The 15583-nt window shown below is 42.6% G+C and overlaps 3 protein-coding genes across 3 annotated transcripts; 2 read left to right on the forward strand and 1 right to left on the reverse strand.

The window, feature by feature from the left end:
* The first annotated feature begins 174 nt into the window (after positions 1-174).
* On the forward strand, positions 175-8578 carry ddx51 (DEAD (Asp-Glu-Ala-Asp) box polypeptide 51). The gene is made up of 16 exons (XM_085770643.1): positions 175-377; positions 844-1160; positions 2324-2499; positions 2617-2767; positions 3300-3445; positions 3565-3636; positions 3908-4014; positions 4116-4224; positions 4309-4454; positions 5654-5852; positions 5963-6078; positions 6168-6284; positions 7616-7717; positions 7818-7881; positions 7967-8101; positions 8302-8578. Exons 1-16 carry the CDS (start codon positions 355-357, stop codon positions 8317-8319), a joined length of 1998 nt encoding a protein of 665 aa, XP_085626769.1. The 5' UTR covers positions 175-354; the 3' UTR covers positions 8320-8578.
* A 168-nt stretch (positions 8579-8746) lies between these two features.
* On the reverse strand, positions 8747-10104 carry smim8 (small integral membrane protein 8). Its single transcript, XM_085770644.1, has 2 exons — positions 9825-10104; positions 8747-9118 (listed from the first exon to the last, which is right to left on the reverse strand). The coding sequence occupies exons 1-2, from the start codon at positions 9951-9953 to the stop codon at positions 8960-8962; spliced, it is 288 nt and encodes a 95-aa protein (XP_085626770.1). The 5' UTR covers positions 9954-10104; the 3' UTR covers positions 8747-8959.
* A 1626-nt stretch (positions 10105-11730) lies between these two features.
* On the forward strand, positions 11731-13623 carry LOC146961906 (gap junction beta-7 protein-like). The gene is given in 3 exon segments (XM_085771721.1): positions 11731-11849; positions 12747-13505; positions 13507-13623. Coding segments are annotated over 2 exon segments (861 nt in total). The 5' UTR covers positions 11731-11849; positions 12747-12761.
* The last annotated feature ends 1960 nt before the right edge of the window (positions 13624-15583 follow it).

Consider the following 15583-nt stretch of genomic DNA (forward strand, 5'->3'; position numbering starts at 1 on the left):
TTTTGGTCGCGACTGTGCTTTTAAAAATATATTTTAACGAAATTAGTAATATGATAAAGTGTTTAAAAATGACAGTGAGGTTTAGTTTGTTTTTAATTCAATTATGACACCGAAATATCTTGTTTATGTGACCACGCCCGACCGGTGACGCTAAAAACATGCAGCTACGTCATCAAACTGCGTGTGGTACGGCACAGCAACACACGAGTGTGACTTGTGTAGTGGAGGAAACTAGAGTTACGATACTAAATGGAGATAATTGACAGTTTTAACTAACAGTGTTAATCTATGGTTACTGTGGGATAATTTAAAAGAATAAAAAAGCTTTGAGGGACATTTCACCCTGCTGCTAAAATGTCTCTGTTTCTAGTGAACAGGTAAGGTGCTGCTTTTCTCTACTTGTTAACATCACTGTTTTTTTTTTCAAGTCTTTTTTTGTTTACCCTGAGGTTAAGTTTGTGCTCTTTAACCCTAACCCTTTTTAATAATAATTTAAATACTAATAAGTATAAAAACATCAGACTATGTTGTTGTAGTAGTAAAGTCCTTCTTAACTGGCTATAAACAATTAAGTAGTTTGTTCCATTTGTGTTGTTCTTCAACATGATCCTCTCATCTGGTCCCCACACTTTTTCTTTGACTCAGGTTATCACTGTCAGTTTCTCAGCTGTCAGTGTTGTCACTGTAACCAGTCTGTGTCTGCTGGACTACACACGATATATACATAAATGCAGTGAGGAGCTAAATTCGGTCTATCTCTGAAGGTGTCTATGTTGTGACTGTGCTGCAGCAGTGGACTGAAGAACTTGCAATGTGTATTAAATTCTTTCTGGTTGCTCACAGGTATCTCGGAGAGGAGGAGGATGGGAGCGTCTCGAAGGAGTCTCGATCTCAGGCATTACTGGCGAAACTGCAACAGAAGGCTAAAGAGAAGCAAGAGCAGAGTTTGACAGAACAGAGACAGCAGACGGTACAGCAGCCTGTCAAAAAGACAAGAAAGGCGGACAAGGACAGCAACCAAGAGCCTCAACGCCATAAAAAGAGGAAATCAGAGGAAGAGCCTGTGGATGTTTTGGGCTCTGAAAACAACGATGAAACTGTCAAAGAGAAAAAGAAGAAGAAAGGTGCAAATGAGAAACAGAAGAAGATCCACCACTCAGGTTTACTCATGTTCCTCTATACATTAATTTCAAACCCTGGTAACACTGGCATGTGTTCTTAAGTGGCTCATACAATGGATTTATGAAATCTGCAGGCGCTTCTTGTACTTTTTTTCTTGCAATTAACTGGATGAGTGGTCCAGACAGTCTGCCTTTCTCTACATTGTAAAAATAGACACGCAACTGAAGAATCCTTCATTCTGAATAATATGACATACATATGAACTAAAATAAAATATTTAAAGCAGAAGTAAGTGGTCCGGTCGTTTTCGCTAATGCTGCGTTCCAGGCAGGCTTTTGAAATCGTAAATTACAGCTTCAAGTCACAACTTACGACTTTGTAGCGTTCCAGGCAACCCACTCGTGTTTTTCCGACCTGTTTACCGGTGAAAGTCACTATAACGGCCACTCGTAACTTCCGACCGGTGAACTCGTACCAGATCGAACTGGTGCGACTTCACGGTCAGAAAAATACGAGTTTCCTTGAACGCACCATAACAGTCCTCGTCCCTACGTCGCCATATTCACGGCGTTCCTTGGCTGCACACACAGCCCCGCATGCCGTTCTCTCTCCTCATTGGATAAAAACTGTAGGATACGATAAATGTTTTCTCTTCGGCTCAGAGCAGAGCAGAGTGACTGACAGACCCGTGTTTCAGACCAAACACTCTATGTAAGTGATTGCTGTCGGAAGATATAACTATTTAAGACTTATATTAACACAAATATATCACTTACTTCTGCTTTAATCTAGTCAAATTTAACAATAAATTACCATTGTGTCTGTTAGAGTCCCGCATTTCTATTATTCTCAGATTCATTCACCAGTGTAACATCATGTGTAGGCTACAATGATCCTGTATAATATTGATATGTATAACATCTGACTGTCAAATCATTTCCCCTAACCACAGTAAGTTTTGAAGGACATTTTATTAGCATTTAACCATGTAACCATCACAGAGTAACATGCTTTTAATATGGGTTCCTAAAACATCTAAAACGTTTTCTATTTGCTAGTACTATTGTAGTCTAGTAGCTGTATAGTGAATGGTGTGTTCTAAAATGTCTCGGCAGTGGTCTGGTTAGGGCCTGTCAGAAATTTTGATTTAGCATCTGTACATGTAACCTGCATAACAAAAGTCTCTGTCTTTGGATTTTAGGCAGTACAGCTGAAGCTCTTCCAGACACTCCAGCGATGGAAAGCAGTAAATCAGAGGACACAGGAGAAGAGGACGATGAGGCAGAAAATGATTCACCAAAAGAACCCACAGAGAAGACTTCTGCTCCCACCAGTTTCACAGTTATGGGTGGATTTGAGAACAAACCTGTCCAAAAGGTATGGCAATGTGTTGCCAGAGGGCAGGGCCATTAGGGGCCAGAGTTAACAATATCATCAATATTCCTCTAATGAGGACCGTAGATATCCACTGACATGCTGTTCTTGTGTTCACAGGTACACAGAGTCCTGCCTCAGTGGCTCGCTCAGCCGGATGTCATTCACAGAGACATTAAAAGCAACCTGGTTCCCATCTCTGACATCTCAGGACTTTGTCCTGCGCTCGTGAAAAAACTTCAAAATAATGGGATTCAGCACTTCTTTCCAGGTAACATGACAATCTGGATTAATCTGTGTACTCGACAGAGGGTTTCCCAAGTTCTCAGTGATGGTATTAGTTCATATTTGCCGCATACGTTACAGCCATGCTGTTTACTTTATCATTTGTTTCTGTCTCTTTAGCTCGAAGCAGTGCATGTGTTTTGTGGTGGGGGGATGTGAAACAGACTCTGTTACTTAATCTGAGGTTCCTTCATTTCTCTGGATAATCTCTGAGATGTTTCTACATCTTGACCTGTGCTAAACTCAGCTGACTGGACATGATGTGGACGGACACACACATGTATGCATAAAGTCTCAGAGCTGACAGTGCAGATCAGAGACAGGAGTGTGTGGAGGCTCACAGTTCACAACAAGTGAAGTGGCCCAATACTTGTGTGATGGTAAAAAAATCCAGTTTTCACTTTGTCAGGATGGGACATTAATTGTAAAAAAAAAAAAAAAAGATGAGGGGAAATGCATTAAAATGATTTTTACTGCTGAAGCCTAACATGAAAAGTAAAAGTCTGACCCCCTCACAGTGCAGACAGAGGTCATCCCAGCCATCCTGGAGAGCACACAGCAGGGACTGCTGATTGGACGTGGTGGCTACAAGCCCAGAGACATCTGTGTGTCTGCACCAACAGGCAGCGGCAAGACTCTCGCCTTTGTCATACCTGTCATACAGGTAGAGCTTTCTGTCTTCTCCTTAAGTAGCTTTGAGCAGGACGTGCATTCAACATGAATGGGCATGAAGGTTGAATATGTAAAAAGACTAAGATAACAGGAAGACGTGTGTTCCCTCAGGTGCTGATGGAGAGGGTGGTGCGTGAAGTCCGGGCTTTGGCTGTGCTGCCGACCAAAGAGCTCGCTCAGCAGGTCAGAATCTTTCAAAAATAAAAGCTGAGTAATGTTTGCCAACATGAAAACACACAACTATTTACACTCTGCTTCTAGAAGCCTCAATCTAATCCATAACAAAAGACAACACACAGGTGACCAATAAAATGTTCGTTGAGAATTGATGGAAACCTTTGGGAAAATGTAAAGACACGTTGTTTTTAGACATTTTATTTGTTAAATCGTTTTAAAAATATATATATACTTTAAAGTCATAGAGGTTGTGGCTAACAGGTGTTCCCTCATGCAGGTTTACAAAGTGTTCATGTCATACGCCGAGGGGACGGCTTTGAGAGTGGTGATCCTGGCCGGTCAGAAGTCCTTTGCTGCAGAGCAGGCTTCACTGTCGGAGAGCAGGTTGGTTCCATTTAGGACCGACCACTACCATTGATGTTTTTCTGGGGTTTATTTATTTATTTCATGCAACACCTCTCTGTTAATAACAATCTTTCCTCCAGAGGGGACGTGAGGCGCAGCGCAGCAGACATTGTTGTGGCCACTCCAGGCCGACTCGTCGATCATATCAACAAGAATTCCGGCTTGTGTCTTGAACACCTCCGCTTTCTTGTGAGTGAACTAAACATTGAAGCTGTGTGCCACCCGTCGTCGGTGTTCTTTTTGTAAATGGTTTTCGTTCTCATCCATTCCCAGATCATTGATGAGGCTGACAGGATGATTGACAGAATGCACCAGTCCTGGCTCAGTCAGGTGGTGAAGGCGGTGTACAGGTCAGGAGGTGAGCCAGAAGCCACGTCCATGTTCAGGAGGACGGAGCCGGCGCATGTGACAGCAGCCAGGTGAGTCAGAGTGTCTAGACTAATGACCGTCAGTGCTAAAACTGAGATTTGTCATTCATTTAATTTCATTTATTTGTTTATTTGAATTGGACTCTGCATATTAAAGGGATAGTTCACCCAAAATTCAAATTGCACTCATTATCTACTCACCCTCATGTCGACTAAGGGCTGGGAGAAGTTTCAGAGTCCTCCGTTACAGGGGGTCTCGGCGTAGCAGTGCATGTCCATATAACGGTTGCAAAACCCTTTCTTCGTAACAAAAAGACACATCAAAAAACATCCAAATACCTCCATGCTGCTCGTATGTAATGTCTGTCATGTATTGAAGCCCCGAAATGCAAAATTGTTTTGAAAAAAATTAAATAAGTCTATATTTCAAGCTTGTTTGTAGCGGAAGCTCCTCTTCCTGGTCCGTCCAAATCACGCAAGGTTGTAAACCTGCATGAGGGGACACCTGTTAGTAGATAATGAGTGCAATTTGAATTTTGGGTGAACTATCCTTTTAATGAACACACAATAAAAGTGTTGTAAATATGACAGATTTAGCTCAGCAACTAATTTCCATCCGTAATCCCATTTTTCACAAACATGATTCACAGTACAGTCACAATACAAATACAATCCAAACGTCAATTATAATACAAATACAGTACAAACAGTAGTTGCAACAGGATGAGTAAAGAAAAAAATATCTGTCATAAAGTGCAAAATATAAAGTGGCTACTATTATGAATCAATACTTCCCTCAATGATCACAGTTCTAATTTTTACTGAACCATATTTCAAAGTGTTTGTCTTTTTTGGCACCTAGCTTCAGAATCGTGAACTTTAAACGTCACTTGTGTCTAACATTGAGCCGGTGCTCTGGTAGCTCACCTGGTACAATGTGCTTATAATTTAAGGCTCTAGGTTTTTACCTGGTCTGGTTTGGGGATACTAAAAAATGATGAACCTGCTGGGACTCGTTCAATATCCGAATGTGACTTTTGTTTAAAGCATTGAACAACAAATGTGTCTCTTCATGTTATGTTTTTGATGAGAGAGAGAGATACAGAGCAAAGTGCCACAGACTGGACTAGAACCTGGGAAGCTCAGGGGTAAAACTGTAAACACAGCCGTCTGTATAAGGCGCTACAGGCCCTTAGGTTCTGGTGCCGTGGTTCTGACTGGTGCGTGTGCCGGTCTGTGTGTCTCCTCAGTCTGTCTCCGCCTCAGGTGCCGCTGCAGAAGCTCCTGTTTTCTGCCACGCTCACACAAAACCCAGAGAAGCTGCAGCAGCTGGGCCTCCACCAGCCCAGACTCTTCAGCTCCATCCAGAGTCAGTCCAGCACCACAGCAGCAGCAGCAGCAGCCCCCACCCACAAACAAGACCGCTTCGACTTCCCCCAAGGCCTGACGGTAAGAGATGACCCTTGACCTTCTTGTAGGAGCCAGACTGAGATGAAAGTGGTGGTGATGAAGAAACTGACACTTTGTGTAAAACCTCAGCCTTTGTGTTTTTTTTTTAGGAGTATTACATCCCCTGCACATTGAACAAAAAGCCCCTCCTCATCCTCCACTGCATCCTGCGCATGAAGCTCAGCCCCATCCTTTGTTTCACCAACTCCAGAGAGACAGCACACAGGTCAGAGAGCGCCGTAAAAATCGTCACATGACAGTTCATGGGAGCATCACGTGCTGTGTCTGTATTCACTCCGCTCCTGTCCTCCTCAGGCTTCTCCTGCTGGTGCAGCTGTTTGGTGGAGTCGATGCCGCTGAGTTCTCGTCCCGCCTCTCTCCTGGTGACAGAAAGAAGACGCTGAAGAAATTCGAGCAAGGAAAGATCCAACTGTGAGTGTATGTGTGTGTGTGTGTCAAGTGTCAAGTAAAAAACAAGCAAGTAATCTTTTAACAAAAAGCACATTTGTCTCTGTCCGTTAGCAACTCCGCCCCCACAATGAATTTCTAACAGAGCTTCGGTGGTCTGAGATCAGTGGGATGTCACGTCTTTCACAACAATTAAGTTAAGAGGACTGTTGCCTCTCAGAGTTATGCACTTACGAATAAGCGGTGGAACAGATGATACGATGTGTCATGGTTTAAGGATCATGGCTGGTGTGATCACTCCAGAGATACAATACATAAGCATAAGATACACATAGAGATAGATATGCGTGTCTACCACATAAACACAAGGCTGTAATCTTCCTATATTATTTGTAAAGGAAAGATGATCATGCTTCTCTGTAATATGATAGGAGGATGAATGCATTAGTTCCTCTGTGGTCTGTTACAGCATTTTTACATAATCTCCTTCCACATTTTCATGTGTCTACTCTACAGGTTGTTGCTGAAGTTGTTTCACTTCTCCACCGCGTGTGTGTCTGCGTGCAGTGCTGACATGCACACACATACACACACACCATGCAATTTATAGGGCCTTCGGTGCATGTTTGGCAATCCATACATGAACCAACAGATCGGACATGTTGCTGCTAGTCTGCGCAACATGAGTTGCACAGTTTGTACACACCGCATTCTTACCGTCATCATCATTCGCACTGAATCTAAACTGCTCCCATACAGCAGAGTGAGATGATGATGCAGGCGTGTCCTCTCTGCACTAAACCCTCAACCTCCGTGACACATTACAAAAAACCTTGTGTATGGCTTTTTTTCATTTGCTATACACATGATTTGAACGGGACAGATTTTTTTTCATGAACCGTTCCATCCCTGTGACTAATCAAAGTTGTTAGTATTGTTCCTGATTGTTTCCCTTCTCTTATATCTCTGTGTACCTTTTTATAAAAATGCATGTCCCTGCATAGGCCCAGTCCATACACACCCATCCAACCCCTAAGGTCTAAAGATCAGCTCTGTGTGCGATGAAGAAACAAGCAGAGCTGTGTTGACCAGCAGACAGAAATGTGCTTCTGCTTAGTGTAATCAGCTGGTGTAGTGTGTGTGACACATACTTGACCACCTCAGGGCCACTCTGATCACATGGATATAGGTCAGAAATGCAACGTATAGTGTGGATTTGACTTTATGTCAGTGCTGTAAAATAAACTATCATCTTAAGATGTTGGATATTGATGTGTATTTGGTGTGTATCTTGTCGTAAGCCAGTGATTCTTGTCCGTGAGCTTTGAGGTTGACTGTCCGTTGTCGTCCTGAAGGTTGATCAGCACAGACGCAGCTGCCAGAGGCATCGACATCAACGGAGTTAAATGCGTCGTGAATTACGACGCACCACAGTACATCAGGACGTACATTCACAGGTGAGCTGTGGGTTTGCAGAACTAACTCTGCTCGTCGTCCAGCGCAGCAGCAGCTCCGGCTGTTTTCTGACTGTCTGACCCGACTTCTCTCTCTGCTCAGGATCGGAAGAACGGCGAGGGCAGGAAAAGCTGGCCTGGCCTTCACCTTTCTGCTTGGAGTCCAGGTAAAAAAAACACTTAAATACACCAATAATCAGACGGTGTAAGTTGAGACTTTGTACAACTGAGCTTGTTTCTTTGCCCGCGCAGGAGAAGAACTTCCTGCAGATGGTGCAGGACGCAGGAAGTCCTGGGATTCAAAAGCAGATTGTTAAACCCGAGAATCTGAAAAGTATGGAAGCCCGATATGAACAAACACTGCAAGAGCTGGCCAATGTGATCAAGGTACCATCTCACATGCATTGAGTGTCCTCTGTTTGATCGACAATGCCTCTTCAATCACACACAATCATGTTTTTATCCATTATAATCTAGTTAATCAGTCGTTATTATGTCACAAAATCTGTTTAATTTTCATGCAAAAGCACCTGACAGTTGTGAAACAAAAGGCTGACTGGTGTTTTTCTTCTTTTTTCTCTCTGTAGGATGAGAAAACCAAATGATGGAGCAGCGCTGTTGGTTGGATCAATAGCGCCTTTTTATTTGCTTATTGTTTTATTTTGTTGAAAAAACCCCAACAGGGGTGTGGCGCCAGTACCTGTGACATGATGCTGGCAGTGGAACAAAAGGTCGATATAAATACATTCTGAAGAGAAAAAACATGTATGAATTCAGAGAGAACCATTAATATGATGTGATGTTTCATCACGTGGAAGTCTTTTCATGATGAAATAAAAAAATGCCTTTTTATTGTCTGTTGCTAAATCAGTTTTCTATTTTCTTTGGACTTCTTCCCACTGAAACTGCAAACAAAAAAAAACATAAGACAGACCAGTACTTGGGCTTCAGCTGCAACAGACCTATGCTGGGAATACTGTTAGATCCTGAGCTTTAACTGCAAATAATGAAAAACTTTTATCACCAATAATCTGTTATCATTTTTTTATTAAGCGGTTGGGTTAAAGATGTTGTCTTTCAATGTTTTCTTCAGTCCAAATCATAGCAGCTTGGCAGGTGATGTCACGGTTACATGTTGGCATTTAGAGAAAATTTGACAAGTGTCCCTGTCTCAGTCCAGTCAGGTTTTAATTCTCTCTCACACACACAAACACACTCTCACACACACACAGAGTCAGTGTGCCATCAGTCCCATTTGGAGGACTTCCTCCTCATGTATCTCTCCCCATCACTGTCGACGGCCTCGTACAGCTGCTGGTCGTTCTCTTTGGTGGCGTGCAGGTAGCCCAGGTAGGCCACGCACAGAGTGATGCTGACCAGTCCGAACGCCATCACCGGTTTATTCTGCAAGACAGCACAACAAGTGTTACACTGACGGGCACAGACAGTGTATCAAGAGCTTAGTTATCTAATGATAAATAAGGAATTAATGAGGTAACTTCTGGTTTAACTCTGGGTTTTTAGTCTCTCAACAGTGGTTCACTTGTCACTGGAGCAAAGGAGCAAATCACCATGGTAACTGATGCTGACTACTGACCAATCAGATCACAGAGTCATCACTCCTACAGAATCCTGACTGGGACAAAAGAGTTTATATCATGCTTAACAACTTGTAGCTTCATCCAGCTGAAAACAGATTCTTTCAAACAGGATCGTGACCGTGATGAAGCTTTTACTCTCCTCTTCATCACTGCAGCTTAAATTAACATGCAGAGGCAGTCATCCAGACTCTGTTAGACATTTACAACTTTATAAAAAAAATCAACATCTTAGCCACATCAGCTGCTGTCTGTCCTCTGCAGCAGAAACAGAACAGACTTAATGATAATCTATGTAATCTTTTTTTGTTTGTTTTAGGTATTTAGGAACAGAAATAATTAGAGTAGTTCATCTTCCTCCCACAGTCCAGAGACATGCAGGTAAGTTTAGGTCCAACTGTTCACTAATCAGATTGAACTTTGCACTGTATTTACGTTGGGAGAGGATCTATGTCTGATCTCACTGAGGAATCATTTCTCATGTTAGACAGAGACAGGGGTCTGGGTCTCACAGGCTTGATGAAGAGCTCCGGGTTGAAAGCTCTGAACAGTGTGGTGGTCTGCGCCCCCCTCAGACCAGGAGTCCTGAAGCCTTTCTCCCCGGGAGGCTCCTTCTCTTTACCGGCCTCCTGCTGTGACATGTCCGGTCAAACCTGCGGACGACGGGTCTTTCGTAAAATATATATATTTAAATTAAATATGTATCTGATGATGGTGAAGGTCAGAAAATGAGCATCGCAGACTTGTTTAGACTAATCTTCTCTCTCAGACGCCGCCATGTTTGAAAGCTGACGACGAGGTTGAAGAAGGAAGAGGAAGCTGGAGGAGAGATGACGTGAGAGCCCACAGCGCCCCCTCTGGTGCTGGGTGGCTGGGGTCCTGACGGTTCCCCTTCTACTGCATTTGGGGGAAAATGCAGTTAAAAACAGAAGAAAAATAATAAGCTAAACAAGTCAATAAAGATAACAGGATTTAAAGGTCAGTTTGAAGGGTAAATGTCCTATGTTTGTCACTGTGGCCTGCTCAGTGCGAGGGCTTTGTTGTAGCTTCTTCTGCTACTGATTTCTCAAAGCCTCTGGTAGAAAGACTGCAGTGCCAGAGGCTGACACATTTTTTTTTAAATATATGTAGGCCTATATATCCAAAAGTTGTGTCTGTGTAGATATATAACCTGCTAACATGTTATTTATTTACCCTGTGTTTAGAGCACGGAGATTTCAAAATCACCTGGAGCACCCGATGAACCGAAATTAGTAATTAGCCTACAAAAATATTACAAAAATCTATTTTAAAATTATTCATACAATGGGCTCTATGCACAGCTCCACTACTTCCTGAATTTAAGGCAGCTCTTTTATTTCCTGTCTTACATTATTGGACATACTGATTAATCCAGACACACCTGGATTAATCAATTTGTCCAATAATGTAAGGAAATAAAAGAGCTGCCTTAAATTCAGGAAGTAGCAGAGCTGTGCAGAGAGCCCATTATGAACAATAACAAGGATGGGAGGGAGAGAGAGGGAGAGAGAGTCACATAGGGTTCTGAGTGACTGATGAACTACAAATTAGGCTCACTTACACACAATAATCACATAATTAATGTCAATATAATTATTACACAAATTTCCATGCCTATCATGTTATTCATTAAGACATACATTTACTATTAAAAATGTTGTCGATGGCTAAAAATAAGTAATTACTGCACTATAAACATTGTCACTGTCATCTTGTATAACACAAGACAGTGTTGTTATCCACTTCCTCTGTAGCGGTGTCATGTAAAACTGGTTCTGAAGCTGCAGCTTCTGCAGGAACACTCTACTTCCCCTGATGAACACATAGCTCAGGATTCCTGGCCAAAGGATCTCATGCTGATAAAAAAAACAAAAAAAAAACAGAACCTCTTTATGTTTATATCTCATGAATGTATTGCAATCATTTGTTAAAAGAAAAAGTAGATTTGTCCCGTCCCCCAGTTTATCTCACTTCACCAACATGTATTATTTAGGAGAGCAGCTCACTCTCAGTGTCTGGAATAACCTACCTGATCTGATCCTGCTGGTGCTGAGGGATCACTGGTAGTTTTATACTGTATGAATACAACTGCCACAGACACACAGGAGGTCAGTTATGATGAACAGTTACTCAGATTTACTGAACAGAACAGGAGGAGGGGTGAAGTGATAGACTGATCTTCAGGGTGTACAGACAAACACCTGACAAAGAATAGACACCAGGGAGACGGATGATTTATTCATCAGAAGGGACATGTGATCCGAATCTCATCGAGTTACATCCCCCCACGCCTCGGTACATATTTGCATTAGTCATCTCCATGGTGATGTTGACTGTAGGCACACACACACACACACACACACACAGACACGCACAGCTGAGGTGGAGAAAAGTGCGTGGTCACATGATTTGTAGTAAAGGTGTCCCCTGCAGGTGTGTGGCTTGGACAGGGTGTGGCTCAGACCTGAGCAGACAGGAGGACACAGCACACAGAGACACAGGCTCAGGAACCGCCGGTAAGACAAAAGCTATCTATCTATCTATCTATCTATCTATCTATCTATCTATCTATCTATCTATCTATCTATCTATCTATCTATCTATCTATCTATCTATCTATCTATCTATCTATCTATCTATCTATCTATCTATCTATGATATGTATAAATTTATGTAGTATGGATGAACATGAACTAGTTTATCATCAGACTACATCAGTATTTTAAGTGATGATACAATAGAATTACATTCAGAGGATGAAAAACAAAAATGTATATAGTTGGATTCATTGTGAACAACTCTCTTTATGTAACATCACCAACATTTGTGATGTTGAGCTGCTGCCAATGTTTCCACTGGGTTTCTTCACTGTCTTTATCCTGGTTTCATCTGTCAGTGTTTAGATATGGTTACGCCCTCAAAAGACAGGTCCGTCTGTGGAGCAGTAAGAACTGCGATCCACACATTATGTAGTGAAACTGAGGTAAAACATCTGGAGTGTGGAAGCTTATGAAACAGAATCTGAAGGATTGCAGGATTTGTTGTAACACCGGCCCCCAGCAGAATCTGTTACCCTCCTACAACCCCTTCATCAAAGCAGGAAACCAACCTGCTGCCGTCTGTACTCATTTGAATATTTCCTCATTATTTTTCCTCACACAGAATCATAGCACAGAATCAGCTAAAGGACGGGGCTAAAGAACAAGTCCTTTGTTACAGTGGAGTGGTCCTGGTGGATGTTTAAATACAGTTGTGCCTCACCAAACTAGCTCCAGGAGGCAGTTTATACAGAATCAGTAATATAAATAAAATTTATCATCTCTACTTAAGAGTTATGAGTGTTTTTGTACACAATATTTATCCCAAACATCCATCCTGTGTTCAGCTCCTCCTTCTTTATTACCCCCTCACAGGAGAATCCGAGGAAGATGAACTGGGCCTTTTTGGAGAACGTCCTGAGCGGGGTGAACAAGTACTCCACTGTGATCGGGCGCATTTGGCTCTCTGTGGTCTTCCTCTTCAGGATCCTGGTGTACGTGGCGGCGGCTGAGCAGGTGTGGAAGGACGAGCAGAAGGAGTTTGTGTGCAACACGGAGCAGCCCGGCTGTGAGAACGCCTGCTTCGACCACTTCTTCCCCATCTCGCAGGTGCGTCTGTGGGCTCTGCAGCTCATCATGGTGTCCACCCCGTCCCTGCTGGTGGCCCTGCACGTGGCCTACAGGGAGCGCCGGGAGGCCAAATACAAGAAGAAGCTGTACCAGGACAGGGGGAGTATTGATGGAGGTCTGTTCTGCACCTACATAGTCAGCCTGGTCTTCAAGATAGCCTTGGAGGTGGGCTCCCTGCTCGCCTTCTACTTCCTATACAACGGCTTTGAGGTGTCCATACTGCTCCGCTGCAGCCAGAGTCCCTGTCCCAACATCGTGGACTGCTACATCGGCAAAGCCAGAGAGAAGAAGATCTTCCTCTACATCATGGGCGTCACCTCCATCCTCTGTATCGCCCTGAACGTTGTGGAGCTCGTGTACATCACATGGAAGCAGCTGTGGAAGTGTTTCACCAGGCGCTACGTCTCAGTGGAGGAGAACGCTCACATGCACAGCCGGCCTCCTGTTTCCATTGTCAACAACTCTGCCTCCTCCGCCGAGCCCACAGCAAACACGGAGGACAGTATCGTACGGCCCTCGTGTCAAAACCAGCCCGTCCAGTCCTCAGCTTCTATCGCATAGCGACAAACAGGATCGTGACCGTGATGAAGCTTTTACTCTCCTCTTCATCACTGCAGCTTAAATTAACATTCAGAGACAGTGATCCAGACTCTGTTAGACATTTACAACTTTATAAATCAACATCTTAGCCACATCATCAGCTGCTTTCTGTCCTCTGCAGCAGAAACAGAACAGACTTAAAGGGATAGTTCACCCTAGAATGATATTTCGCTCATTATCTACTCACCCTCATGTTGACTAAGGGCTGGAAGAATTTTCAGAGTCCACCGTCCCTTCTCTGAGTTACAGGGGGTCTTGACGTAGCAGTGCATTTCAATGCCACGGTAGCAAAGGGACACCAGAGCAACTGCCACAGACACACAGTAGACTAGACGGGATGTACCCAAAAAGTGAATGTAAGGAGCATTTATGGGTACAAGTCGGGAACCGGCCTACTTAACATATTTCAAGTGTGCTGAATCCAAAAAAACTGGTACCCAAGCGAAATTGTGAGTTTTTTACCTTCTAATTTGCATATCAAAATGGCCGCCAAATTGCCTATCTTGCTCAGTCGTTGGACCATTTTCCCCAAGTTTTTTTGTAAGTAGGCAATCAAAGATGAGGATATTAAGTTTCTAGATCTATAGTCTAGGGTCAGAGCAAGGATATAGTGGAGGCTCACTGCCTTTTTTATGTATATATACAGTATATATATGCAACTGTCTTAGAATTTAGAGAACAAAAAAAACATGAAATCTCAGACAACTTGCAATGGATTTTTTTTCTTTGTTATCATATAATATGGTGTACATCATATGTCATATCAACAGGGAAAATTTCAGAGTAACATTTATTGAATATTTATGTCCGCCTTAAAAATGACACATAATTAGTCAAGGGGCGAATTTAGAAAAGAGCCCCCATTAGGACTTTTGCTCACATGTCTGGGTAAAGTTTGAAAACCTTTTTTTTTTTTGTTAGAAGAAACCTATAGAAGGAATTTTAGGGGTGTTGTCATCTTGATTTTTTTTTTGCTGGTGACCACTAGAGGTAGCCTGATGCAGCAGCCGCTTATTTCATTACATTTCATATAGCGTCTGAACACGAGCCATAGGGATTCGTTTGCTTCCGGGAGGCGGTTGCTTACATTTGCTTCAACTAATCGCTGCTGCTTGGTGGTCACGTGTGCTATACACCGGTTAAGCTCATAGGTTAATCTTGAGCGCTTGAGTTCAACGTCATCGCCTTCACTTACCCGTCTGTTTGCTGATTGGTCCGTCCGCTCTGGCGGACGGAGCAAACCGAAACGCATTGCTAGTGTCCTGACTACATGGTTGAGGCAAATGAAATTTGCCGGAACCAGTAGGCGGCGCTAGCCTGGCTACACTAGAGGTGCTACAATATTGAAATTCTCAATTCAGGCATATGGTCAGTTTTGGTCACAAGTATGGCCAACCGGTACAATTTATATGCATAATTGTCAAGATTAAAGATTGTACATCTAAGGAAATAGACAAAACAACGATAAAAAAGCCTTTTTGAATCATATTGTAATATTTTAGACAATATTGGATACTAAATACTACTTTTTTTATAGACGTTTCTGGCATAGAATGTCATAGAAAATGTGTTTATGTGTTTATTCACACTTAACAATAACATCTAAATCTACAATGAGCTCACAGTGTCTTTCCCAAACCGTTTTCAATGAGTATATTTCACCCCTGACAAATCCTGCTCGAAGCTTATCTACCATATTTTGTAGACAAATGGTATATGGATCTGGCGTAGTCCATCTTCAGTTCCATTTCGTAGATCTTTATCTTTACTTTTTCCATAGTCATTTTGACAAATTAAGCATTTTTCCCAATTAATCTGTCTTTTATTTGAAAAAGCACCAACTGGTTCCACATTGAGTCAGCTGAAAATGTGGCACTCTTTGTGTTTTTTGGAAACACAAAGAGTTGCTCCTACTTGTTTCATGTTGTATTGGCTGTAAAGTAGATACAATTTCATCTTGTGTTCATTTAAGACAAACTGTT

This window comes from Trachurus japonicus, chromosome 24, assembly GCF_045865225.1.
Source record: "Trachurus japonicus isolate A0001 chromosome 24, Traja_1.0".
Taxonomy (NCBI): Eukaryota; Metazoa; Chordata; class Actinopteri; order Carangiformes; family Carangidae; genus Trachurus; species Trachurus japonicus.

What these genes read in the sequence shown, in the direction of transcription:
- ddx51 (XM_085770643.1), top strand. Translation starts at nt 355, where the DNA reads ATGTCTCTGTTTCTAGTGAACAG. An exon ending in ACTTCCCCCAAGGCCTGACG is followed by an intron (nt 5,853 to 5,962) that starts GTAAGAGATGAC and finishes TTTTTTTTTTAG; the next exon opens with GAGTATTACATCCCCTGCAC. An exon ending in ATCAGGACGTACATTCACAG is followed by an intron (nt 7,718 to 7,817) that starts GTGAGCTGTGGG and finishes CTCTCTGCTCAG; the next exon opens with GATCGGAAGAACGGCGAGGG.
- smim8 (XM_085770644.1), bottom strand. Translation starts at nt 9,953, where the DNA reads ATGTCACAGCAGGAGGCCGGTAAAGAGAAGGAGCCTCCCGGGGAGAAA. An exon ending in CGGAGCTCTTCATCAAGCCT is followed by an intron (nt 9,119 to 9,824) that starts GTGAGACCCAGA and finishes GCTGTCTTGCAG; the next exon opens with AATAAACCGGTGATGGCGTT.